We start from the raw sequence: 27,009 nt of genomic DNA on the forward strand, positions 1-27,009 counted from the left end.
GTTTAAATTTCTATATAATAGAGCTGAAAAAACATCGAGACCACAAATTATTATTATTTTCGGTTGCCTAAAAAATAGTGGTAATTTTTGTTTTAATTATTCTTTAAGTAGTTTATGTATTTATTAAAATATCGATGTCTTAGCAGCTCTACCGAGTAACTTCCCAACTGAAATTAAATGTTATGGTTTCTTATATAAATTGTTAACATTTATTTGCTTATTCTAACAAATTTGAAACAATTTTTTGTTTGTTTTGGGGTATTTGAAACGCGCATACATCGAAAGCAGCATAACTACAATAAAATACAAATATATGAATCCACCTGCTGACATTCTTCAAATCTGGATATATTTTTATTTTTATTTTAATGTTTATTGGTAATTTCTCCACAAGTCTGCTCTTCATTCTCGCAGCACCCTAAACACAATATCACTCACGCGCTCAGACTTATCCGAATATGCATTTTATATGTTAAATGTTAATGTTTTGTGTGTCTGTGTCTCTGAGTGATTTAAATCATTTCTGTCGCAAAACGTCTACAAAAATGAGTCTAAACATTTTTCATTTTCATTTTCCACATGAAGAATTCACTTGCATCATACGAAAAATGAATAATTCACTTTTTTACAATCGACAAAACTTTGAAACTAATTTACATATGAATATGTTGTGTGTGTGTGGTTGTGATGAAACTAAAACATTATGGGTGTATGTGTGTGTGTGGCCTGCCTTGCACTTTTTTCATACCCTTGTATAAATAAGTTTTATTGTTGTATAAAATTTCAAACAATTACGCTCTGCACATTTTGTTGCATTATTATTTTCTGCATGTCTGAGTATATTCTTAATAGCTTAACAATTATGCTGAAGGGGCAACTTGGGCTGCATTCCGCTCGAAATTTCCAGGGTTTTGGGGGTTGACCATGCCTCCTTGATGGGCGTAAATCTGCTTAGAGCAAAAGTCTCGTGAATTCTGAAATTAAAGCGAGAAAACGGCAAAAGAGTTAATTAAAAATTATGCTTTGGTTAAAAGAAAACTACATTTGGGATTTCATTTCCAAAATGATTTCCCAAGCTCATGAGGATTTGAAAACACAAATTTCCAAAATGATTTCCCAAGCTCATGAGGATTTGAAAACACAAATCTGTTCCTATTCTAAAAGAAAGCACGCCAATTTGTTGCTAAAGTTAAATGGAAGAAACCTGACATGCAGAAGAAGCACCATTTCCCTTGACAGTTGTGTCCACTGAGGCAAAAACATTTTGCACATGAGATATACAAACTATATAAGCTGTCGCCTCGGGTAATCACGCCTTCGTTTTTTTGTGTTTTGGGGGCGTTGTACGTGTTGCGCCGACCAATCGACCCATTCTCAAGTGCTCCACATCATTCTCTTTGCCCCACATCACTGCAGTGTCAGCAGAAAGTGAAACGGACAACGTTGCGTATGTTGTATGCCGTATAACGTATAACGTATAACGTATACGCAATGTGGGCCGTTGTCGATGCCGGTGCAAAGTAAATAGCGTTAAGGCAAAAGCAACAGCAGCAGCGAAATGAGTAAATAAATTGCAGATGCCAGCAAACAAGTGCGGGCTGCGGGTCGAGCCCTTCGAACTTTGCTGAACTGGTCGGACTTTTTGTGGGCGAAGTGGGTGGTTGAAAGGTTGGGAGGTGGCGCTGGCATGTCAATGCGTTACAAGGTCAAAGTATCAACTAGCGAGGCGATGGCATATGAACCTAATGATACAAGCATTCCACTGGCCGGGCAAACACACACACCTTTTGCCGCAAAGAAACAAAATAGAAGAGAAAAAAACAGAAACAAGTACAAAGAGAACACTGTATTCGAGCATGTCCCCGTATTAGTTTAAGTTTATTAAGCCAAATTTATGCCACGCAAGGGAATTCTGCGCTGTCCTTTTTTTTTGCCATTAGTGCACAATAATAAGTGGGTGGATTCTGAGCTAAGGTGATGCTCTTTTCCACTTTATTTTGGGTCAACTGCATAAGAAAGTCTATTATTCTGCCTTCTTTATTCTAGTAGATATACCAAGAAGATGTGTAAAAACTATATACATAATTCCTAAAAACTTTAGATCTACCACAGCTATTACCACGAGCAAACAAAACGTACTTTTAACAACTAAATGATTTCTGATAGATTCCAAGTTTTTCTAGTTTTAGCTCCGAAATTGATGACCCGTTTTAGTTACTGCGTACAACATAAAATTGCACTTCTACTTCTTCAGTACTCAATCTACGAAAAGCGAATAAACCCAGCAAAGTCGCGAGTAGCCGGTATAAAAAACTTTACGAGTAAACAAACAAATAAACCTTGGGGTGCAATAGGTGAACTCCTGTTGCTGTTACTCGAGGTTAATAAACTTGGTTGTCGCCTTATTTGTCTAGCTGATTTATGGGCGCATAGTACGCTTTTCGGTGCGTTTGGCAAATATTGACATGAGTTTGCCATATTTTATGCGAGCGCTTGATTGGCACTCAGACTCAGAAATAAAGCAACAGGACTTTAGCTTCTGAACGATTCTTAAACAGCAAAAAATATGGCAAACTTAGTATAATTGTTCTCTAGGAAACATTTATCTCATTTCCAGAATCTTTAAGGATAAAGTTTAAAGGATTAAAGTTTAACTTAGTGAACTAGCTACTCTTTGCGTATTAAAACTTTAGAACATAATTAACTCAAATTTCAAGTGGAAGCCCTAATGTGCAACGCATGTCCTTCCATGCGAACGCCTGCGTCAGCAGTGTCCTTTGTCCCGTGTGCCATGTCCTTTGTCTGTGGCTGTGACTGCGTCTGTACTCACCCTCGTAGTTGATGCGCCCGTCCTGGTCCAAGTCCGCGATGACCAGCAGCTGCTCCAGCTGCTGCTCGTTCAAGGGCTCCCCAATCATCTCCATGGCGGTCTGCAGCTCGTCGCGCGTTATGAACCCATTGCCATCCCGATCGAATACTCTGCAGGGTGAGTGAATGGCGAGTGAGTGTGGCGATTAACCAACGGCTCCGAAAGGAATAATACATATGCATATAGTGCTTAATACAAGTATATGTACCTAAATGCGGCTATCAAGTCCTCGGTGACATCATCGGCCTCGTCCACCGGCTTGCTGTCCTTGCTGTCCTCATGTGAATGCTGCTCGTCCCGCAGCGCCTGGATCCTGCCCACCCATTGCAGGAACTCGGCCTCGTTGATTAAGCCATTGCCTGCGAATCGAAAGAGAGCAGAGAAGGATGTTTGCTTGAGAAATGTGTTGCAAGGACAACTCTGGACTTATATATGTATATCCCGATGGTAAGCAAGTGCAACAGTAACTCCAGTAACTGAACCCACTCGAAAAAATATTCGTAATAAATCTCTTAGCCATGGAAACCCTATGGCATTTTCTAAATCTGAAATTCCTCAAATGCTTAGCCAAAACATCAACATTTTCTATGCAAGCGCTGCTGGAAACATTTTGCACAAAACACTTTTCCGAGCTGCGAAAGAAAAATGCATTTTCATTGTTGGAAAGTGTTCACACAGCCCCAGCAATCCCTAGCAACGAGGACATCCTTTGTTGGCAGGACATGCTCGGCAGGCTTCCTACCAGGCGCCAATCCCAGTGCGCCCAGGTGGTGGCATTGTCACAGGCATTTCCGGCTGAGATCTCGCCGACCATTAACATTCAACAAAAAAATAGAATACAAGTAGAATAAGCAGGAAAACAGTACAACATGAAAACGAAAAATCAAAACCAAAGCCAAGGGAAAATCCTAAGCCAAATGCTGCAAGTGAATGTTCTCAGTGGGAAGGACTCAACTTTATCTGCCGCTGAAACTTTTATAATTAAGCGCAGAAGATACTGCGTCCGGAAAACCTTTTGCGCTCTGCTTTTCGGCCTTGACCTTCAGCAAGATAATAAGAAAAAAATAAGAAAAATATTAAGAGAAAAACAAGTGTGAATGGCAACGAAAGCGAAGTCGAAATCTGTGATAGTCCACATAAATCCGCATAAATTAGCTGGCGAAAGCCAAGAAGCATAAAAAAAAGGAGCAGTTGGTATATCATTTGCTTTTTTATATCTAATTTGTTTGACCAAACTGAAAATAATTAGAATTGCTAATTTGTTCGCCAGCTGAAAGGAATGAAATAAGCTTGGAAGTTATATATAATCTTATTAAATCAAATGGCACTAAAGAACTCAAGTCGAGGACTTTTTATGTGTCGTGGGATGGATTTCTTAACTTGAATAATTTATGTGACTTAAAAGAAGGCCTAATTTGGAATAACAAAGTTATGTGCTTGAAATAAAAAGGCTGCATTTAGATAACAACATTAATTACAGAATGAAAAGGTTCTGCCTATTTTTAGGATATTTTTATATCGAAATATATTTCAAGCAGAATTTAAGTGGCTCCTCGTTAAATTTAGTAGCGAAGATAGCCAAAGTGATTTGGTATAGTGATGATTACCAAGAGTGCTGCTGACACTTTGGCTCCGTAGAAACCATTCGTTGTCAGTCGGTTGGCATCAAAAACGCATTAGGGGTCAAGCAACCGAATCCGAATCCGAATCAGAATCCGAATCAATTAGACAACTGCACCCAATGAGTTCCTTGGCCCGAGGCCAGCTAAGAAAACAAAGATCCACACTCAACTCTCTGGCGGAATACAAATATTGCTCCATCGTCAACATATCAACATATCACGATGATTGCTTTGGGTATTTGCTCATATGTTGCCACCCGACGTGCCACATACATGACCTATTATTGTCCTTCTCCTCCTCGACCCGCACCATTCGCCATTCGCTATTCGCCTCTATTTGCCTCCATTTTCCTGCCGCAGTTTTTCCAGCTTTTCCTGCTTTTCTTGTCGCTCTGACATCTGTGTGACATTTCTGTGTGTCGGCGCGGCTTCGAAAATATTTTCATTTGCGCTTAGCGGCTTTCGTACTACTTGTAGTTGATCAAGACTTGTTAGAATAGATGATGTGTTTTGTGTAAACATAAATTAAATTAACAGCGTTATTTGAAAAAAAAACTAGTTTAATAGTATGTTATATATACATTTTAAAATCCATTTCTCTTGAATTAAAATATATTTTAGTATACTACTTCACTTTACTTTAGCACCCTCAAAAACAGTTTCATAGTCTCAAGTTATATCTGTGGCACTCTCGAAACTTAAGTTTTAAGTTGAGTAAGATGTACTACCAAAACGATATCTCTTTTATGTGACCCATATATATTGCCCTTTCCAAATACAGGGTATGCAAGATCAAATCTGTTTGTCATCATCTTTAAGGACTGCAGGTTTTGCAGGCTTTCTTCTCCTTCTCAAGGGCCGAGCCTCATGCTTGAGAGGCCTTCCTTTCAGCTGTTTCCTCTTAGTCCTTTTTAAATGCGAAAACCAAATGCACATTATCTCCGGCTCTGCCTCTATCTGCGCCAATGTCTGTGTCAGCCTGCGAAAAGGACAAGTCCAAGGATAATGAAAATGGCTTGGTTATGTGTATGTTGGTGTTGACGTTGCCGCCATTGTCATCGTTTTGTCGTCCTTCTTCCTTTTTTGCGTCCTTATTTTTCTGAGCCATAAAAACGAAGGCGAGGGCGTTTCTGGCCGCGACTATTTGTCGCACATTTCGGTAATGTCCTGCATACAGCAGGAGCGTATCCTGTGGAGCGGCTTCTGCCACATACATATACATACACATGTCTGTGCTCATTTGCCTCGTTAGGCAGGCAATGAATTTTCAAGCTTGACCTGCAGTTGGTTGCATTTCATGGCATTGATCGATGGAGAAAGAGGAAAACTTTCCAAAATGCAAAACACAAGCACTTGAGTTGCACAATCAGCGAATGTTGCTTAGACAACTTTCGATTTCGTATTCTATTACCCTGAAATTAAGTTGTGCTGCTAGCAATCTGACCCCGACTGTGACTGCGTCCTTTTTGGATGGCTCCATTTCAATCACAGATCCCTTTGGTTTATAGGCCACCCTCGATAACAGACACCCAATGACAGCCGGCATAACAAATGGCCACTGCGGTCTGCCAGTGCAGCTCCATGGTTTTCAGGATGGGCTGATGGGGGGATCCTGTGGAGAGAATCGCTGAGGTGTGTGGCAACAACTTCATGGCAAAGTGTAATCAATTATTGGCAAATGTGGCTGCCGTTTGTAGGTGGCATACACTACACTATACTATACTATACAGGTGACCTCATGCCACAAAGCGAACGGAAACGGAAGTTCGCCGTGGGGATTTGGACTGTATGTGTGTGTGGGAATGGTATCAACATCCTTGTTTGATTGTTGCTTTGCTGTGAGACGATGTTTGCCCACATTTGGAGTTGTAAGGCTGGCAATAAATGCTGACTAATACACACAGGCAGGCAGCCATGAACGACTGGCTTTGATGGCCAATAAATTACCTTGCAGTTTGGGGCCATTAATTAAATCACTACAAAGGGCCAACGTTGCGTATGTGCAACGTCTGCTGGTAATGGGGAATTTTCATTTTCATTTTTCGACCAAGGAATGCAGTTCAAGGCAACGCTTTTGAGCGACTCAACGAACTTTGAACTTAGTTTCGACCATTTTTGGGTGAATTTTATCGGTTGCCAGCCATTTTCATTCCGCTTGGTTGGTAATTTTCAAGGCATTTTCACTGCTGGCATTTTAAGCTGTATTTAATTTGGCTCCCGGCTTCCTTTTTTGGCCCTCGGTTATGTAAATTTCGGCCAGGGGTCCTCCTCACTGAAATTCGATTATGGCCAAAGTGCACCAAGGTTATTTTGGAATCGGCGGTTGGCTTTTCTGTTGGCTGGGTGGTTGTGCAATTGCCACGACAGTTTTTGCTAATGCGAAAGCCCAGTGGTTGTGGTTTTTGGCCACGGCAAACTAATTTCACATGGCGAAGATACACAGAGAGAGAAAGAGAGAGGTAGAGTTTCCCCGCGGGTTTGGCTTTGACACTTAACAACTTGGCTAATAGCAAACTTTATGGCTTACAGCTGCCGTTTATGTGGATCTAGCGCCTAAAAGCACCTCCAACTCCCGGCGGCAATTAATTTGGCTGCCTAAGTGAAACAATTTGGAAATGACAACCAACGTGAAGCGGCAATTGACCCCCAATAAAATAGGTGGAAAAATGTAGCCAAGAAGCGAGGAAAATGGCAAACAAAATATAAAACTGTGGCTCGCGTGCCTCATTCAACGCATAAATAAGTTGGAGAAAGGCTCCGCCAGGTGGTCACTTAGCAATGGAAAAGGAATGGCTAAATCAGCGTCTTGATGCCTCATTTTCCAGGACACCTTTCTCTCTCTCTCTCTGTAGAGTGTCACGGATTCCCGTGGCATGTCAATGAAGCAATAAAGTGCACGCTTTAAGCCACATTCAACTGGCTTGAACGCGTCCCAATCGAAGTGCTGGCCAAGTGAGTATCCAAAAGCTAAAACACAGTCAAGTGTGGCTTTGTCTCTCGCTTTTTGTGGTTACTTCTGCCCTTTTATGGTGATTTGCTGGCCTTTAATGGGGTTCAAGGACCTGCTCAAATGGGCACCTTAAATCAGAAAAGCTTTAAAAAGGTTTTAATAATTTTAAAATGAAGCACTTTTGCATTAAAAGTGACTGAAACTATGTTTCAGTTTTATAAATCACATATACTGCTGCATATTTTTAAACACATCTTTAGTGATTTCCTAGTGCGTTGCATACATGACACAAATTTGTGGAAAGCAGCGAGTTTCAGATCGGTTTGCTCTACAGTTTCCATTGAATTTCGGCAGCACCTTTCTTTTGTCTGGCTGGCACATGTCGCAGTCTGTGTTGCGAGTGTATGGTGCGCTGTCAACTTACAACTTACAGGTTGCCACATGTTGCAAGGACGGGTGTGTGCAGCACTCGTCTGCTGGTGGCAGGCTTCAAAACCGGCGCCATTGCCACAGGACTCCTGCGTAGTAGCGGCTCTGTGAAGGGCTGTCAGCAACAGTTGCCTGCTTTTATATGATAAATGTCACTAGTGTCTGCACACCAATTCCTGTGAAAAACCCCCACTCCTCTTTTCCCCAGAACGTGACCGCGTTTCTGTTTACAGCATAACCGGTGCAAACTGCAGACCAGCGATAAGAGCTCCTAATGCAGTGGCCAAATATTTAAATTACCTGTGAAGCGATTAACCCAAACTCAATTGACAGTTTTGGCCAAACAAAAGCAACACTAATGGGCTTTTGACAGCACGCACACTATCTTTAATATATGCAAACAAAAGGCTGGAAAACTATGTTCATTTACTCAATTTATCAACACTTACTTTATTTATTAAGCGCTCAATGTAATTAGTATCTACAATAATAGCCTTTTAATTATTGTTCGAGTTAATACAAATTGACTTTATTTAAAATCCCTTTCTTCAGTGCAGGCTCAAAATATATTGATGTCTATTTAAGGATAACTACATTATGGATGTGAGCAGATTGCGTTCACGGACAACAACTGCATTTTAATGCAGGAAATTCAATTTTCTGCCAGGTTGTCCTAATTTAATTTCAATATGCGCAGCCGGGCGAAACTGACGAATGAAATATAAAGAACACAAATTGCATGCATAGCAGGCGTACTGGACACCCTCCGTTCTTATCCTTGCACTTTTCTCGGACGAAGGAAGTCCCTCTTCCCTGGTCAGTATATACTCGTATATATAAAAAAGTGCATTTCCTAACAAGTAAATTGATTGAGAAAAACTTTCGCTACCGAGAGACAGCAGTGTCCTAAAGCGAATTACCCAGTGGGCATTAAACTTGTTTAAATGAAATTTCCTGGTTGTTATATACTTCATAACCAAATGCAATATAAGTCATAACTTTTAAGTTGTAATACCAGCATCATGCCAGTTACTATTACCATTACTGCCATTCAATTAAAATTCGTAGCATACTTATTTGGTCTTGTTGCCAACTCTTTAATGCGAGCACGAAAAACCATATTTGTGGCACTTTGTTTACCTTTGGGATATCGAAACGAATAGCCAAGTTTTTCAACCCGCACATTTGTTTACATAGAGGTCTGAACTTGATTAAAGGCCAATCGACATCGCTCGGTGGGTTTAATTAACGCTCCCCGTTGGCATTTCAAATGCCATCGAGCGTCGTGAATTATTAAAGGGCAGACACGAACAAACAAACACTTTCATGGGGCCAAGCTGTTGCACTTTGCGTCCACAGGTTGTTGGCCAGGCTAAAAGGGAACCACTGAAGTGGTCCTTTGAGTGGCACTCACCTGAGTGGCTCGCCTCACGTATGAGATCGTGTATGAGTTCGTCACTCACGTTTATGCCCAGATTCTTCAGCATAAACTGCAGCTCGTTGGCGGTGACGCGACCGTCGCGATTTCTGTCTAGTAGATCGAATGCTGTGCGTAGATCTGCAAAAGGTAGAGAAAAATATTTTAGAACATAATCAAACTAATTAAGAATAGTGTAATATGGTTTTAAATGCACTATGCACTACCAAAACCCTTTAATGTAACACATTATTCTATGCATAATCTATAAACATTTTAGTTTCATTTAAGTAAAATGTGTTCTTCAACACTTCTCGGGAAAAACACTTGTTTAATCCATTTTAGGCCATTAAGAGCTTAGCCCAAGCCCTAACCACTTTCGTTTCTGCTTTTGTTGAGAAAAAAATTGCGTATGCGCCGTGTTAGCCACAACAAACTACTCTGGCCACATAAGTATTTACATATCAGCTGAAAAAGAATGGCGTCTTAAGTTCTCACAATTCTGAAACGCAAATTTGTGCCATGAAACAATTATATAGAAAAAAGTAGGGCAAACCCTAAGAAACCCAAAGTCGTAAAATGTTTTTGGTTTTCTCGATAGAAATGCGTGATTTGTTTTTTTTTGGGGAAAAACTTGCGTGCCTGTTTGCGTTTGTTACTGCATTTGTAGAAAATTATGGAACGCGCGAGAAAAAAAGAGGCATTGAAAAATGTTTATCGTCGGGGGGAATTTTCTGGTTTTCCCGATGAGCAAACAAAAAGTAATCGCTGCATGCTTCCAGGCTAAGACGGAAATTACTCGGGCTTAAAGGCTCATTCGGGATTTTGTGGCTGTTGGTGGCTCCGTTGGCCGGAAGTTTGGTGGCTCTTCGAGCGGGTTCCTTGCACAATAATTAAGGCCTTGCGATGGCCTTCTTTGCGGCACGCCAAGTGCCGGCAGCCAAGACCCCAGTCAATGCCTTGGGGGCCATAAAATCTGTCTAAAAGCCCCCAGACGCCAAACGCCCCAATGCCAAATCGATCAAACATGCAGTTGGCCCGCCAAAAGTCGGCCATAAATATGGCCGCTTAGCCAAAACTTATAATTTTTCCAATCGCCCATAACTTGGCGTGCAATCGGCTATGCAACTTGCCTTGCTAAATGCGGTAATGGAGGAAGGCAGGCAAATTATAGCGATTCGCATGACACCCCAGACTGGGAGCACATTGATGATGGCTTTTATCAAAGTTTATAGGCTGACAAGTTTCTGGAACAGCCCAGCCCAGACAGCAATTTTAAACATTTGCATATCTCTGCTTAAAAGTATCTAAAAGTGACTCCTTTTATATACCTCAGTACAGTAGAATCCGGAATTCTTAGTACAGTAGAAATATGTCGAAAACGCCTATGTAATATCCGATTTTTTACAATTTTTCGATTTTTTGATAAAAAAATAATCCGTTTTTTTTCGATAGCAGTGAAAATAGTTGTCCAAAAGTGGAATGCCATACCTCGTTGAATTCGTAACAAAATTCCCTATTCAGAATAGCCACCTGTGCTCAATAATGGAACATTAAATTTTTTGCCATTTTTCGCAAATTTTGATGATGGTACCCCTTATCAAAAATGCAAAAATTTTTCAAATTTTTTTTTTTTTGAAAATCGAAAAATTAGTTACAGACATAGTTAGCTTTGTTTATAAGCAGCACAAAACAGTCTTTATTTTAGCTGTGCGGCCATTTTTGCCCAATTTATGGCAAAAACCCCGATTGAAAATATCGGATTTTTTTACAACATTTTGTTTTTCAATTTTTTTATAAAAAATAATCCGTTTTTTTTCGATAGCAGTAAAAATAGTTGTCCAAAAGTGGAATGTTATACGTCGTTTAATTCGTAACAAAATTTCCTATTCAGAATAGCCACCTGTGCTCAATAATGGAACATTTAATTTTTTGCCATTTTTCGAAAATTTTGATGATGGTACCCCTTATCGAAAATGCAAAAATTTGTCGAATTTTTTTTTTTCGAAAATCAATAAAATTGGGATAGACATAGTTAGATATGTTAATTAGCAGCACAAAACAGTCTTTATTTTAGGTGTACGTCCATTTTTGGCCAAACTATGGCAAAAACCCCGATTAAAAATATCAGATATTTTACAAAATTTTCTTTTTCGATTTTTTGATAAAAAATAATCCGTTTTTTTTCGATAGCAGTAAAAATAGGTGTCCAAAAGTGGAATTCCATACCTCGTTGAATTCGTAACAAAAATTCCTATTTAGAATATCCACCTGTGCTCAATAATGGAACATTTAATTTTTTTCCATTTTTCAAAAATTTTGATGATGGTACCCCTTATCGAAAATGCAAAAATTTGTCGAATTTTTTTTTTGCGAAAACCGGAAAAGTATGGACAGACATAGTTAGCTATGTTTATTAGCAGCACAAAACAGTCTTTATTTTAGCTGTGCGTCCATTTTTGGTCAAGCTATGGCGAAAACGCCGATTGAAAATATGTATATCAGTTTGTAATTCTTAGATATTTTTTACGACTTTCAGTTATCATTCAAAACCTATTTATTGTTGCTATGTGTAAAAACTTAGAAAGCGAAATGAGGTCAAAAAGTAATATTATCCTTTAAGGACAGCCGTTGCTGGCGTGTTTCCTATGCAAAAAGGAACAATCTGGAATAGCGAAAGAAGATATGCGAAAATTGCAAGTAAATTGCTTTGGGCAAAGCCGCTTTTCTGCCAGGCCACGCCCCTTTTTACGCCCCCCTTTTCCATTTTGCCCCGTTTTCCGTTTTCCGGCGCTTGTAGAGCACTTCCGTTGCCGTAGCTTTTGTTAATACGACCACACACAAACACACACACTTGAGCCGCCGTACTTGTATAGTTTGTAATTGCACACGTGTTTATACTTCAAATATTGACACATTGACACCAATATTTCAGCGCACAGTGTCTGCAGCTGGGAAGGGAATGCGGAATGGAGGGAATGACAGGTGTCGGGCCATTGGAACATATTGAGGTTAACCCATGGAGCGGCGCATTTGATTGGCATCTAGTTAAGTTGCTGTCGCCGCTTTCTCGCCAGATATCCTCGTATATATAATGGTATATGCCATATAGATTTCGATGCCCAATCGAATTCAAATTGGTCTGTTGCTGCTGCTTTTGTGCCACTGGCAGCGGATTGATGTCTGCGGCGGTTTAAATTCAAATTTGGCAAAAATTAGATATGCTAATCAAAATAAACTCAAAGCAAAGAGTATGAAAATTGCAAAAAATTTATCTGGCATTTTTAAGGTGTTTAAAGTATGCATCAATTTGCTCAAAAGCCAGACATTTCTCATCATTTAAAAATAAAGAGAAAATATTGAAATAGTATGCATATACTTAATCAAATTGTTCTGTTTTGTATATTTTCTATTATATATTATATTATAAACGAACTTTCTAGTGCAGTTTACCAAACCCGCAGGACTCTACTCCCTGGCATTCTACAAAGATGTAAGCCAAGTTGGTACTAGTAATTAGCGAAAGTTTTATAATTGCCTTATTAAATCGGAACAAAGACAAACTTCAGGTTCCATCAGTTGAGCGCGACATTTCCATGACAAAGTCGCTGTGCAATGTGGCAGAAAGTTGGCCATCTGTAAGTGTCGCTGTAACTAATTGAGCCGACAGCTTGGGGCTCCCAGTTCCCTTGGCATTCGCCATTATTCCTGGGCTACGAAATGCGAGTTAGGGGAATGCCATCCCCTCCACACCCACCATTTTCCACTGCACTTGAGCAATTAAAGTTCCTTTTGCAACGGGGGAAGGGGGATAAAGATTTGTTATTTGCCCTTGTCTGTTTGGGTTTTTCGCTTATGCCAGTCTTGTCATTGAACTTGATAATTGCATTGCATCGCTCCCTCGACAGAGCCTTAATATGCCTTTGGTTCCTCCCCGGTGCCTCGTTTTCGGGGACCAGTGTAATTGAGTTGGCAACAAAAACTTGCCAACACTTTTCGCCAGCGCACAGAGGAACCCCAATAAATTGCACTTGCACACTGTGGCTGCCGTCGTAAAGAACGCTTAAAGGCGAAAAGTTTTTTAGCTCCGAAAACTTTTCCAATCCCACACTCACATTTATTGACGAAGGACTTGCGTAGCAAAATAAAATGCTTAGGGGAAAATTGCTCTATTTTAAACCACTGGTACCATGAAAAGTGACTGAAAATAGGAAGTGTTACATTTCATTTCGGGCTTTCGCGGTTTTATCGCGGTAACGGATTCCTTGCTTTACTAAAACCACTTAAGAAAATTGTATTCAACAGATTTTCCAAGCAAAAACAAATATATTTATTTCTTTTATTTAAAATTATTGAATCGTCTTCAGCAACTTTGTGGCAAACAATATAACAGCCGACATGGGCAAATCTTCAAAGTAAATGTTTTCTAATTTGAATTCCCATGTTTGCCCTTTGTTTTTGGATTTTCCATGGTTATTTATATCCCCGACGTTAAGCAATATTAATCCCCTTCCTTGTTCGCTCTGAAATCAAATTATCCAGCACAAAGGACGCGGCTTGAACATTTTACGCGGGCTTTTCAACACTTCAAACGTGTCAAATTGAAGTGGGCGTGGGTGTATTCAAGAGCCTCTATTTGTCACCTACATACACGGGTAAACTGTGGGGGACTCTATAAAATTGAATAATAATGCTGGGACAAGACAACAGAAAACCCACAACTATTATGTGAAAAATGGGTAGGAAGGAAAAAAAAAGTGGAGTTCTGAAACTGACTTAGATTGGGTTGAATTGATTGCTTGTGTTGAATAATCAGCACTAATAAGCACCTAATTAATGGAAATATGCAAGGAGCATGGTCACTTTTTTTAATTAAGATGAAATTAAATGGGAATGGTCACACTGCGCTATCAGCTTAAAGCTGTTGATAGTCCTCTGACTGAAGTCCTAAAGGCAAATCGTAGTAATTATAATGGAAACATGAAATATCCATGGACTTTGTTGCCGGGTCGCAAAGATAAGATACTGTGGTGCATGTTATTCACAGCAAATGAGCAGAAAAAAGAGGCAAGAATAAAAGAACACAACACAACAGAAAGTTATCGTGTTGATTAGATTTGAAATTTCGCTGATTGTGTTTGATTGTGCTTTTGTTTGTATTGCTTTGGTGAGTGGGTGCTTGATTTGGCATGACACACGACTCTGTTTTGCTAAATTTCCCCTGCTCTAATTTCTTTTTTAAATATTGTACACATGCATATTGGTTTTCGGCGATAATTGCCCCTATCAACATCATGTGCTCGCTTAGCACTATCATAGGCATGTGTGACCGAGTTAATTGCAGTGGTAAAAACAAAGTAGTGAACAAAAAGTGTAGATTGAATTTATGATCCACAGCAAGTTTGTATTTCCCCCTGGTTAACTTTAACATAAAAACTTAAACGGGGGTTTGGATTATCCTAATTTAAGGGTATCAAGAAATAGCAATATGAAGTGTGCGAAATAAGAGAATAAATTATTTTCCATACTTAGCTCACCTCGCACTTGACTTGCGATTTCTTTGTGATCCATTTCAGTTGTTTTCTGTTTTTTGCTTATATCTATATAGTATTTATAGATTTAGTGTTTTGTGTTATTTTCGACGCTCGTTTGTTTGTTATTAGCTTAATGTTTCTTTTTGCTCTCCGGCAATTATGACTTTTTGCTGCTTTGCGGATGTGTGATGTGTGCACTTATTTGTGTCTCTGCTAACGGGGCGTATGAGTAACGCCAGCGATTTGTTTAGTTTTCACTACTTAAACAATGAATAGGAAAATGGGTTGGGAACAAGTGCTGGATTATTTTTGATCTTGGCCGAGCAGCGCACAAGTACAATTGACCCCATTGATTCGGTTTGATGTTTGAATGGCAATTAATTACTAAAATCACAACTGAATAAGGTCGAAGTGGCAAAGTGGCAATAGCTCAGGGTCAGGGTGCATTATATTTTCCTTTTTGTTCCTTTTTCTGTTTTCCCCACATAGCGTCGACACTTGTCGGCTTTCCTCAATTTATCGCCCGTCACTCGCTGAGTTTTCCCAGACTTGATGTTTCAATAATTATGCAGCCTGACAGCCATTTCTCTTAAGGCCAATAAATATACGTCTGGCTTGATGCAAATGGAAAGTTGTATGCCACGAACAAGAGAAATATGATGGCAAATTAAGCTGAATTTATTTGATGGGGCTTACTACGAGTTCGTCTTAGAAGCATATAATTATTTTGCGTAACTAATTACTCTCAACTACCTCTAAGTTGTTTAGCTATAATCTCACCCCTAATATGATTTTATAATTCTAGTTTCTCATTAACTTCAGTTACAAAGGCTCTTTTGCGGCTTCCTACATATTAATAACAAGAACCCCCTTCGTCACATTTAGCTTTAAGGGTATTGATTCACCCTGAATCATGTTTTTGATATCATTCGTAGCCTGTATCTTTCCCTATACCATTTCTTGACTTTTAATTGCGAATATACAATTTGACAAATGATAATGCCGCCAGTTAGTCGAAGTCCGTGACATAACCACTCCTTTTCTTTTGGGAAGCTACTGAATGTCCTGGTTTTAGTTGCTTGGCTTTTAACTTTCCGCACAAACTAGATGACTTATGGACGGGCACTTCAAGGCCGCGAGTTACGCTTCAATTACGCGCACTGGGTTCAAATGATTTGGCGGGGTGCTTTCCCATCAAACCAAAACAAGGGGTGAGATAGCTCTCATAATTTGTAACCTTTTGAATTAGAGAAGCAGCTGCTCAGGCCAAGAAATTTAAAGAACCGATAGCGAAAAGTTAGTGCAAGATTAGAGATAGCGAGATAGCGCACCGAAAGTTCGGTTAAATTGTTAGTTAATTTCAATCCGTCGCGACTTTCTGTTCGCGGCGACTTCGAAACTGAAACTGAGCGCTCTAAAACGGAACACCATGAATGGCAGCCCCATTGGCAGTAGGTTCGTGTGTGCGCCCCCCCGCGAGTCCCGTTAGCCGAAGATGCTTCGGATCGCCGAGACTTCGGGATTTGCTGGCTTCGGCGAAATTTCATTCATTGCTGGCAGCAAACAGCGAATTCTTCTCTGTTTTTGTTGCTGCCTCTGTTTTCATAACGTTCTTCGTCGCGGAGAAAGCGGAGGGAGAGAGGATGAGAGAGTGTGTCGGAATGTTTTTTAGTGTTTTCCCTTTCGTCTTAGCATTCACGTGACGGCACTCGCTTTTCGTTTGAAGGACTTTTTAGACTTTTTGCGCGTATTTTTCAAATGAAATTTGATAAGTTTGTTCGCTCAGTTGGGTGATTCATGTTTTCGGATTATTTACTATAGATTTCGTAATAATTCCAAAGAATTTAAAATTATAAAACATAAAAAATATATCATACAAATAATATAAAATCATAAATAAGATGTTCAAATTAAAATTAATAATTTGTTGGCCCTTTAGTCACCCATATTCGCAATGACAAAATATTACGCATACGCCCTGTATTCGGGGAAGTCCCTTCTAAATGGAATCTTATAAGAATCTTTCCAGTGGCCTTGCTCCAACTAAAACGATTGCAACAACAAAACGCAGCGTGCAATTGGAGTGACAACAACAAAACACAGATGCGCCTTGTGCAATGGTATTGGTGGTCTTTAAGGGGTATTTCCGAAGCGCTCTCCCTCTCTCTCTCTATTCTTTTGCCTGGATTCGTGGAAATGCCGACAGAGTCTCTCTTTGGGACGCCATCTCACTCACACTAATGGCAGCAAAGCCCGTTTGTTTGGCTCAGCGAATATGGCGAACAAAACAAAATGAACGAAAACGGATTGTTGTTGTTATCGCAGGCAACGGCATTTGGGTGAGTCTACGAACGCGAGGAACAGAGAGAGGTAGAGGTCTTATACGTAAGGTTTATGCAACGGTATCGCTGCATTTTTATGTAATCGCAATTAAATCGCATTGTCATCTTACGTAGCGTAACAGCCAGATTTATTACGTTTCATCATTAAATTGGCTTACTTCATTCAAACGTAGTGATTCTTTTTGCTAAATGTATTTTTAGCTTAATGGGATTATCAAACAAATTTTTATATTAAATCATATAAGAATGATTTAAAATCGAAAGTAATGTTTTTTAAGCATACTTTAAGATACCCTTTGTTTTAAACTTTAAAGGACTTCATTATTAGAAAATAAAGAAAAAATACAAGACAAGAAAGGAAAAGAATTTAACTTGACCTCTTGGCCGCAGAAATCTTCCTGTTTAACAAAGACGGGTTGAAGGAACTTTAAAACAAATTTCGGCATCGGGTTTCCCTTCCGACAAATGAGCTGCAATCCTTTAACAGAGACCTGTCTACCGTTTCGAATTTCACTACTTTCTCCCTTTGTTCTGTCCACCGATTTTGCTCTCCATTCACCAGTTTGTTCAACCCCATGCAATGCAAACAACTTTTTAATGAAAATTAATTGGGAAAACTTTTGGGCGGCCAACAAAGTGAAATGCAAGCCAGTAGCAATCTGTAAGCTCAGACTCAGATGAATGGATAGAGCTCACAATATGTGCAGTCTTATTACAGGACGATGGCCTCTATGGTAACGTTTAGAATATATAGTATAAAACGATTTAATATCTGAAAAGAAAACTGCGTCGCAAAAAGAGCAACTTTTGCAGAAGGCGTAAATTGTATTAGGCGCAATGTAACTAACTAGAAGGATCCAAAAGCAACACGAACGCCTACGAAAAAAAACGTGGGAAGTACGCAAACGAAGTCACGTGCCAACGCCAGAGGGCGCCACCCACGCACAGTGGGCTTACATCGAATAGTGATTACTTTCAGAAAGCAAGGCAGATAAGTTAGAGGCACACAAAGGGACAGTTAGTATGTTTGTTAAAGGGTATAACATTTAATAAAGATTTGCTAAAAAGTTTAACTTTTCACGAAAATGAAATGCGTTGGAAGATTGTATTTCAATTATTTCTCATGTTTCATATAAAAACGCATCATAAATGGGCGCTTTAACGAGGTGATTGGTAATATAGATGCGCAGCACCCAATGCTTTTTATCTGCGGCCATTCATTATTTATGGGCCGTCAAGAAATCAAAGGTCAGAGAGCTTCCCTACACACACACAACTGAAAGTGGATGCATTTGGAGTCCGAACCAATGTCCTGCATTAATATGCAAAAATCAATCCGAGGGCCACTGGCATCGTCAAAATCTTTCATACGCAAAACGTGCTCCCGAGAAGAGCTTTTAAATGGGTTGAACAAGGTGTGGGTAGCTGGGTTTTAAAGGGGGTTTTAAAAGGGGGTTTTAAAGGGGGTTTTAAAAGGGGGGTGGTGGACGTTTGGGGGTCAAGGACTTCGATACGCACAGCAGCAGACTACAAAAAACACTTTTTCATCTCATTCTGTTATTGATACGTGACCAAATTAGCGATTTGTATGCATTTTCAAATTTTTCAATACATAAATGTGGAAATTGAATGACAATAAAGTGCTAGCTTAGCAAATTATGTTATTGAACAGGGCGAATTTTTGTATGTACATATATTTCTTGACAAATTTCCAAAAATTAAACGACCCAAATAAATCACATGAAGGTAAAATTGAAATTTTACAGTCAACAAACTCTCATTTTTCACTTTTCACTTCTTGGTTTATTTTTTGGCTAATTGCCTGGCTACTCATAACTCAAGTCGTGTAGCAAACCGAGAATTTTGTGGACGAAGCCTAAAAAACTGCCAACGTTGCGTAACCATAAATCAAAGTGCAGTACACGCCTGCACAAAAAAATAAATAAGAAAGTACAAATAAATAAAAACTCGCAAAAAAAAACCAAACAAAACCTCCTTTGAGTGTCAGGTTTCATCAGCGGCAAAGTGGCAACAAATTAACTGCCAACCGCCCACTTGCCAAATACACAAGCACACAGTGAGATAATTTTTCCAGGCGATAACAGACAGATATATTAAGGGACGGGGCAATACACTGAGAGAAATTGGGCTATTATAGCCTCTAGGATTTTAAGACACAGATGCAAAACATTTATAATTTTTAAACATAATAATCCACATTTGTTTTTTGCTAAAGAAAATTAAGTTTTTTTTACTTAGTTTTCTTGTTAGAATTCTTTTCACTCATACTTTACAATTTGTTTGTTGTGTTTATTTGTAAGATTTTTGGTTTCAATATAAGCGTATATCTTCTCACGATGAGTCATAAATCAAAACCTTAGTCCCTAATATTTTTCTCAGTGTTTCGTGGCCCTACGTGGCTGCTGACATTCGTTTAATTAGTTTTACGAGTGTGGCGACAAATTGACAGTGCCGTGTTCCTGCGCGAGTTGATTGGTGTTTGCAAATTAGTAATATTCTCTTGTCGCGATTTCTACTCGTACTCGTACTCGTACTACCACTGATAGCGATGGCTATTGGCCAAAGTTCGCTTTTTGGCCAAGACTGGGCACCAGCTTATACTCACACTTATCATCTTTGCTCATATTTCCGAAGCGAAAAGACGCTAATTTGCCAGGTAGAACTGGTTCGGTTTTGTAGACTTTCGAAACGGCACAAGTGCGGCACTATCAGTTTATCAGTGACTCAAGCAGACAAGCAAGCGATCAATCAATCAATCAATCAATCAATCACGGCTGCAGAGAGACACTCGAGGGGCACTTCCGACCGCTACATAAGCTGGCGATACTCTGCGAGGGCGCGAAAAATAATAATGCTGCAGGAATGCCGCGTTACCGAGCGATTTATCTACGAAAACTCCCAAGATAATGGCCTGAAGTGAAACGAACTAACCAGAACCCGGTACCCAGAACGCAGAACCCAACCGACTTTTGCTATATTGTATTATATTTCATTTGGGTGATAGCACCCGCCGCTCCCCGCAGATAACTAACCGACTTATCAGCCGGATGGCAGTGCCCAAATCTGCTTTGTGGGTGGGTTTATTTTTATATGAACGAGGGTATCTGAAACTGGGATGGTTTGTCTGATTCCGACTGATTAAGTGCTAGTCTATATGTCGTAATTGTATTTACTCTCAGTCGTATTGCTCGCATTATTTAACTTTATCTTGATTTCAGTTCTCTGATTACAGGAGCAAGACAATCGTAGTGGGGCCTTAGCCTCAAAAGTATCTTAGCTTGAGTCTTCTAGTAATACTAGTAGTTGAAAAGGTGTCACTTGTATGGTTGTCTAGTTTGAAGTAGCTGCGATGCACCGATAAACATTTCTCATTAAATGACTCATATTGTATATGATTCCGTGCTGCTTTTTAAGCCCAAATATTTGCCGGAGATCAACAGCTGAGGGCAATGTCAAATGAAAGTGCCTGGCGCCGATTTAAATATGACTTGTTTGGCCTGTCAGTCGGTGAAATGTGTCACTGAAACTGAAGTGGTGTGGGATCAGCCTCTTATCTGATTCGTCTTTCGGTGGTAAACACTTTTGGCTGCGAAAGTCGCAGAGCCAAAATTAAAAGCCGTGTTGGCAGGTATATCGTTGCTGCTCCACTTTTATATTGTTTTCCTCTCACTGGAAACTTTATTTTCGCGTTAATTGGGCACGTGATGTGAGGGTGTCGGCTATCTGCTGCCCTCTATCCTCCCTCTACTTGATTTCTACTATCGGATGAAAAAAAAAGAGGCGCGTTAATTAAATTTCAACTCGATTATGGCTATCATGATTAGATTAAGCCGCATTTCTGCTGCTACAGAAATTCAAGATACAAAAATAGAACCAGTATTGTGTACAAGTGGGTAAACATCCATCTTGAGGTGCCAGTGCACCTGTCCCAAGAATAAATGGGCTGACATGCAAAAGGCGGTCTAAATTTATATGAACAGCAATGTACAAATAATTTCTAGACCTGATGTTACATGAACTTTGGCTTTAAACTCTAACAAATGGTTGCAAACGAAAGTGTAATCTAAACACAACATCAGAAATGTTAAATATGCTTAATCATCCTTATTCATTCATATCAAAACACAGCAAACATAAATATTTTTCCATGGGCACGAGCCATATTGTTTTACACTCTGATAGTGTGCAAATCGAGATTGTGTATACGCAGCGTGGGCTTGGCCAAGAAATGGCAGATCTCGCTATTTATCTTACCACATAAATTGACTGTAATTATGAAGAATCAAATACAAGATAGCTGCGTATATTAACCCATATTTTGTTGAGTTTTTCGCAGAAGCACAGAGGTCACTGTGCGTCTTGTTTGTAAATAAACAATTTGTCTGTTGATTTGCGGTTTGATTTGGTTACTTACCTTTGATTTCCACCTCCGTAAATGGTTTCTTTTTGACAGACTGCGAAATGAAAAGGCAAAAAAACGAAACGAAAGTGAAAAATCAAATAAATACCGACCAGTCAAAATAAATAAATTCGTTTTTACCTTGGTGGCCCGTTTGCCCAGCAATGCTGTGCCCAGCATCTGAAAAACAAAACATTAAGCAAATAAAACATTAAGTATACTAAGTAAAAGTCTAACTACTAGAACTAGGGAAATATATTGGCAGAGGTGTGAAGAAAGTGTAGCATACTCTTAAGCTGCGCGGAAAATTAAAAAGGTATTTGGGGATTGGGCTAAATAGATATTTTTACATTTTGTCTAAGTTTTTTTTTTTATTTTTGACATTTTTGTTTATTACGTTGTTCTTTGGTTATTTTAGCACCCACTTGCATTTGTTGTTTTTTCAATCTATTTTCATTCGAGGAATTCCGAGCACCTCAAGTTAGCCAAAAAGAATTTTAAATGCATTTAGTTGGCTCTTTAAGACCAATTCGAAAACATCAAACCCTCCTTTAGGCCAAATATGAGGAATCTTGACTGGGAATCTAGCTGGCCACAGTGTTCGTGCCTCCCATTTATTTATTTCCCAATTTATTTCTAAATTACGTACTGAATGGCAGGCATTTCAACTATTTTTGATTAATTGCAAAAATGAAACAGCAAATGCGGTGAAAGTGTTTACGCAAATATACGAAACAGATTCCAATACTTCCCATTTCACAAACAATGCTGATTTAAAATTCATTTAAATCGTGTGCAGGGTGGAAGTTGATTACACTTCAATTAAAGCATGACCTATTCCTTATTACATATTATATTTATTTTGGTTATGAGCATTTTGTTAGTTCAGTTAGTTAGTAAATCCATTGTTTTTCTAACGAATAAGTTTTTATTTATTCTTGTATTACTTCTCAAAATTCACAGCAACACTTTAATTAATAAGTAAAATGTAACTGATGGCATCCATGTAAAACCTTGTCCCAGGTTAGTTACCTTAGCCAACTGCTGTTTTATTGGCCTAAAGCAAGATAATAAACGCAGATTGTGGCATTGCTCACGTGCCAAGAAGCATACAATGTAAACAAATTAATAAATTTTCGCAGAACGGCGTTTAAAGCTCATTTAATGGCATTTTTCTTTGACACTTGTTCAGGAATTTCCGAAAATTTGTTATGCTCCACAGAGCTCTGCGAACATCATAAATTTGCGGCTTGTTTGTATAAATCTAGGTGAAATAAACTTTGTGTCGTCAATAAATGAATTCAAATAAACAAGTATCATACTTTGGACCACACATAAAAATGAGCATAGTGGGCACGCACCATTTTGAAATATATAGAATACGAAAGGTAAGGAAAAAGTTAATAATCGCTATTTATATTGGCCAAGTAGATATACATATGTATGTACGTACGTCTATGTCGATAAACAATCGCGTTTTTAATGCCTTCGAAAGCACTGAAGCGCATTTTGTATGCCAAAAATCCTGAACGGGCACATTAAGAAACCATTATGATGCCCCTCCGCGAAAGTCGACTTTCCAGATATCTACATCTATATATACCTATGTTATATATATACCTATATGCCTTTTATGGATGCCCGTCTGTACTTTTTAATGATGTGTTTTGGCTACAAAGTTATGGGCTGCGACAGCGACGCATTTTATGACTTAGGAAAGACAGAATGCACTGTTGTGAAGCAACTTTACTCTTTCAAATTTATTTTCGTCTGCTCAGATCTGGATAAAATATATCGCCGACGGTTCCACTCAATTGGGGCAAGTTTGTTGACTTCCTATTAAAAATATATTTTCTGGGAAACACTTTGGCAAACGTGCAGAAATTTAATATTCGATAATTCAAAATAATACTTCGTTGTGGCAAGGAAAATTGAATAGATTCATTTGAACAAAGAATATAAATATATAAATTATTTTACTTTTTTCATTAAAAAAGGGATTACAAAAAAGCAATTACCATATACTCCTTACACAATTGAATGGCGAAATTTGTATTTATTCTGTTAAGCACTAACACCATTAATTGTTTAAATTTGCTCGACTCCGAAAATAAACCTGTAGCAATATTTATTCGCTCGTGTAATGGGTTAATCTAAATATTTGACTACTAACCAATACGATCTGCCAATTTACAGGTTCCCTGGCGACCCTGACAAGCGAATTGCCGCAGTTTAGTACCAATATTGTTATTAAAATTATTTATAGCCTGTCCGCGAGAGAGGGATTTAATATTTGCTCATCATAAACGAAATAAAAACAAATTGTATATACAACGTGGGCAGCTTTAGTGTCTGGCAGACGGAGAAAGAAATTTGTTGCCACCATTGAAAAGCGATTAGGTAAATATTTATGCAAATGCAAGCAGGTTTTTTGGCTAAATACACACAAGATCATCTGGGAATTAGGGCTCATATGAATCGAGTTAACCCGTCGATAGGAAGCACAGTACTCACCTTCAGCTGTTGGCGCAGTCCACTCATTGGGCTCATTCAAGAACTGATAACTGAGGTGTGTGAATGAATGCGGTGCCGGTGGCGGTGGCGTATGAGTAATATTTTGTTTCAAATCAACTTTGGCCTAGTTGCAGCTCTATTTGCCAGCACTTGATTGTGTATTATTTGTGTTAGCACTCTTGTCACTCTTGTGCACACTCAAAATATCCAGCAATAAAATGTGTTTACTTTGTATTCGCTTTCCTCGTCTGTATATTTATATATCTTAACTTTTTAGTGGATTATACTGATGTGTGTTATTTTTTGTTCTTCCAATAATATATTGCTTGAATTTATTTTAGTAGCGCGCGCGACTTTTTCGACGATCGTCTCGCCACGGAATCCCAAACAATATTGAGTTTTGTGCGGCGCTCCAACGATCAAAATGCTGCCAAAAAAAAAAAAAAAAGCGAAAGCCAAAAACAAGTCGCTGAGAGAAAAGTTGAGAGCGATATTTCCTCTCTTGCCAGTTGTTTTTAAACCAAAAATTTTGAAATCTCGCCTCGTTCTGGGATTGCCATTTGTTCAGCTGAGTTTCTTTTTATTTTTTTTGATTTATTTTCATCGATTTCGATGCTCGTTCGCTCTTTGTCAACGGCAACAGCCGGCATAAAATATAGATCTTCTGGCGCAGCGAGTGTTTTCAATGGGTGTATGTGTTGTGCTGAAGAAAGAACTGTGCCATCGAAAGCGAATGATTAGGAGGAAAACACTTGACCAAACACGTTTCCCCATATCTGTTTATCAATGCGCCCTAATGAGCAGCACTCATGAGATCTCGAAAACATCCAATTCTGAAGTGCCCTGTATTAGCTAAAATGAATGGCTGTTACATAAACTGGGCAAATCGCAAGTGTTATATATTTAGTCGCGAGTCATTCAACCCGGTTGCACATGGGATGACAAGAAAGAAGTGCCAGTGCGTTCGTGTGCCCACATTGCGTATGAGCTATTTTTACCGATCGACCATCCGCCCCGTTGGCTGCACTCAAAAACGCTGCCAGACGGCGAAGAAGCTGCGGAATCTACGATAATTTTAATTAGGCAGCTGTCGCGGATCGCTCAGATTGCTCAGGTGAGGTGTCCAAAAATGACACATTACTCATACGCCGTGGGGTCAAGATATTCTCGAGCCTAAAGGTTGAAACAACACTCGAATTGAGGAATACATAGCAATTGCCTGAGCACAGCTGCTCAAATATGCATTAATAAGGTTCAGTCACTGCCTATATCACAGCTCTATATTTTGGAATACATATAAATTTAGGAAAATATATATATATTTCGATGAAGTTGGACTGCAGGTTTTTATAGGCATACAAATATTGCACAGCTGTTTGGAAACTCTGACTGAACTCGCTATCGATCATTGGCATTATCAGTGGATGACTTCACCCCTAGATGGCAGTGAACTTGCGATGCAGCAAGAGCATCAAAAGATCGTCATTTCCAACGAGATCGGTTCAGTTTGCATGGCTTCTAAGCAGAGACAACCGGAATGGGACTGTTTACGAGCTCATTATCAGCTCATAAACATGAAAGCGGCAGCCAGAAACAGATATGTTATGAGTTATTCATTTATTGAAAGCAATTATTACTATTTCTCTAAAGGAAAACGGGAAAGTTGGTAATAAACCTTTGACCAAAAACCGTGTAAACGGCGAGCAAGAGAATTATGGGTGGAAAACGGCGAGTTGCTCTTTATAGATTTCCAATGTAAATATTTACAATGTTTATTTTTAAACCATATATGTACAAATATAATATAGATGTTTGTAGTACATCGCGTATGCATATTATGATCGTGCCAGATAAATATTATGAAACTTTGCTGGGGCCACCAGTGTGGCGGAGATCCCGTGATTTGCCCTGGACTTTAACGGGGTGTTAATGACTCTGGGAGCGGCGTTTAGCAACTTAAGTTAGTTATCGGCGGAAGGCAAACGGCAAACAGAAATGTCGCACTTAACCGGGTCTTAATGACCCAGCCGTGATATCATCGATAGACAAACACACACGGCTGGCGGCCAAACGAAGCGTGAAAAGCGCCCAAGGTCGTGGGGCAAACCGAAAATGCGGAACTCTAACTGGGCAATTGCAATTCCAATTCCAAAAAAAATACAAATAATAGTAATTCCCAAATTAAGTGCAGTGTAACGAAAGCCAAACGGTTAGCCAAATCTACGTGACTACAAATCCAGCGCACTTACAGCGAGCGGATTTTCACTGATATCCTCGGGTTCCGCAATCTTGTCCAATCTTGGAGCACACACTCGCGTTGGATTCGAAGCCCAAAAGAGATGGGGACACGCGACCTATGGACTCTTTTTTTTTTAGAACGAATGCTGTGGTCGCCGCGCCGACACTTTTTGTACTGGGTTGTCTGCAGCGATCTGCGCCTCTGATCGGTCACATAAATGTGTGTCCACTAACGAGACGCGACCAAGCCCAAGGCGATCATCATTTGCGTGCACTGCGAGAAATTGGGCGGTCTTAATTGGGTCAAGCTGCCATCCTTTATCCTGATAGCAATGATCTTGATATAGCAATCAAAAAAACTTTAGTGCTTTGATAATGCACATGCAATATACCATTAGTTTTCGACACCGTATACGTATACTAATTTAATCATCGTTCCTCATTATCGTATCTCATCATCGTTCATCATTAAACGAGTAATTTCTCTAAGTACATATGTACATATTTTGAAAATATGCTTAATTAATATATACATTAGGATATACCAATTAATCAAAGTGATCTCATTTGTTTCTGAAGAGAAGTCAGAACTAGAAATTAAAATAAAAGTCCTTATAAGTTGGAAGATATAATTCATGAATGCCTTACACCATTACTTCGCACAAGAGCACATT

The 27,009-nt window shown here is 39.2% G+C and overlaps 1 protein-coding gene across 5 annotated transcripts; it reads right to left on the reverse strand.

Annotated features, from left to right (window-relative positions):
* Nucleotides 1-186: 186 nt before the first annotated feature.
* Nucleotides 187-26,497, reverse strand: LOC120448953 (calcium-binding protein E63-1). 5 transcript variants are annotated; one of them, XM_039631203.2, is made up of 7 exons: nucleotides 26,347-26,497; nucleotides 21,725-21,763; nucleotides 21,599-21,638; nucleotides 9,285-9,428; nucleotides 3,078-3,228; nucleotides 2,831-2,979; nucleotides 187-974 (listed from the first exon to the last, which is right to left on the reverse strand). In XM_039631203.2, exons 2-7 carry the CDS (start codon nucleotides 21,761-21,763, stop codon nucleotides 952-954), a joined length of 546 nt encoding a protein of 181 aa, XP_039487137.1. In that variant the 5' UTR covers nucleotides 26,347-26,497; the 3' UTR covers nucleotides 187-951. The 5 variants fall into 5 exon arrangements, with proteins under 5 accessions (XP_039487137.1, XP_039487136.1, XP_039487140.1 ...); XM_039631202.2 differs by lacking the exon at nucleotides 26,347-26,497 and adding an exon at nucleotides 24,098-24,481; XM_039631206.2 differs by lacking the exons at nucleotides 21,599-21,638; nucleotides 21,725-21,763; nucleotides 26,347-26,497 and adding exons at nucleotides 14,825-15,078; nucleotides 16,059-16,206.
* Nucleotides 26,498-27,009: the final 512 nt, after the last annotated feature.

The sequence above is a fragment of the Drosophila santomea genome, chromosome 3L (genome assembly GCF_016746245.2).
Source record: "Drosophila santomea strain STO CAGO 1482 chromosome 3L, Prin_Dsan_1.1, whole genome shotgun sequence".
NCBI lineage: Eukaryota > Metazoa > Arthropoda > Insecta > Diptera > Drosophilidae > Drosophila > Drosophila santomea.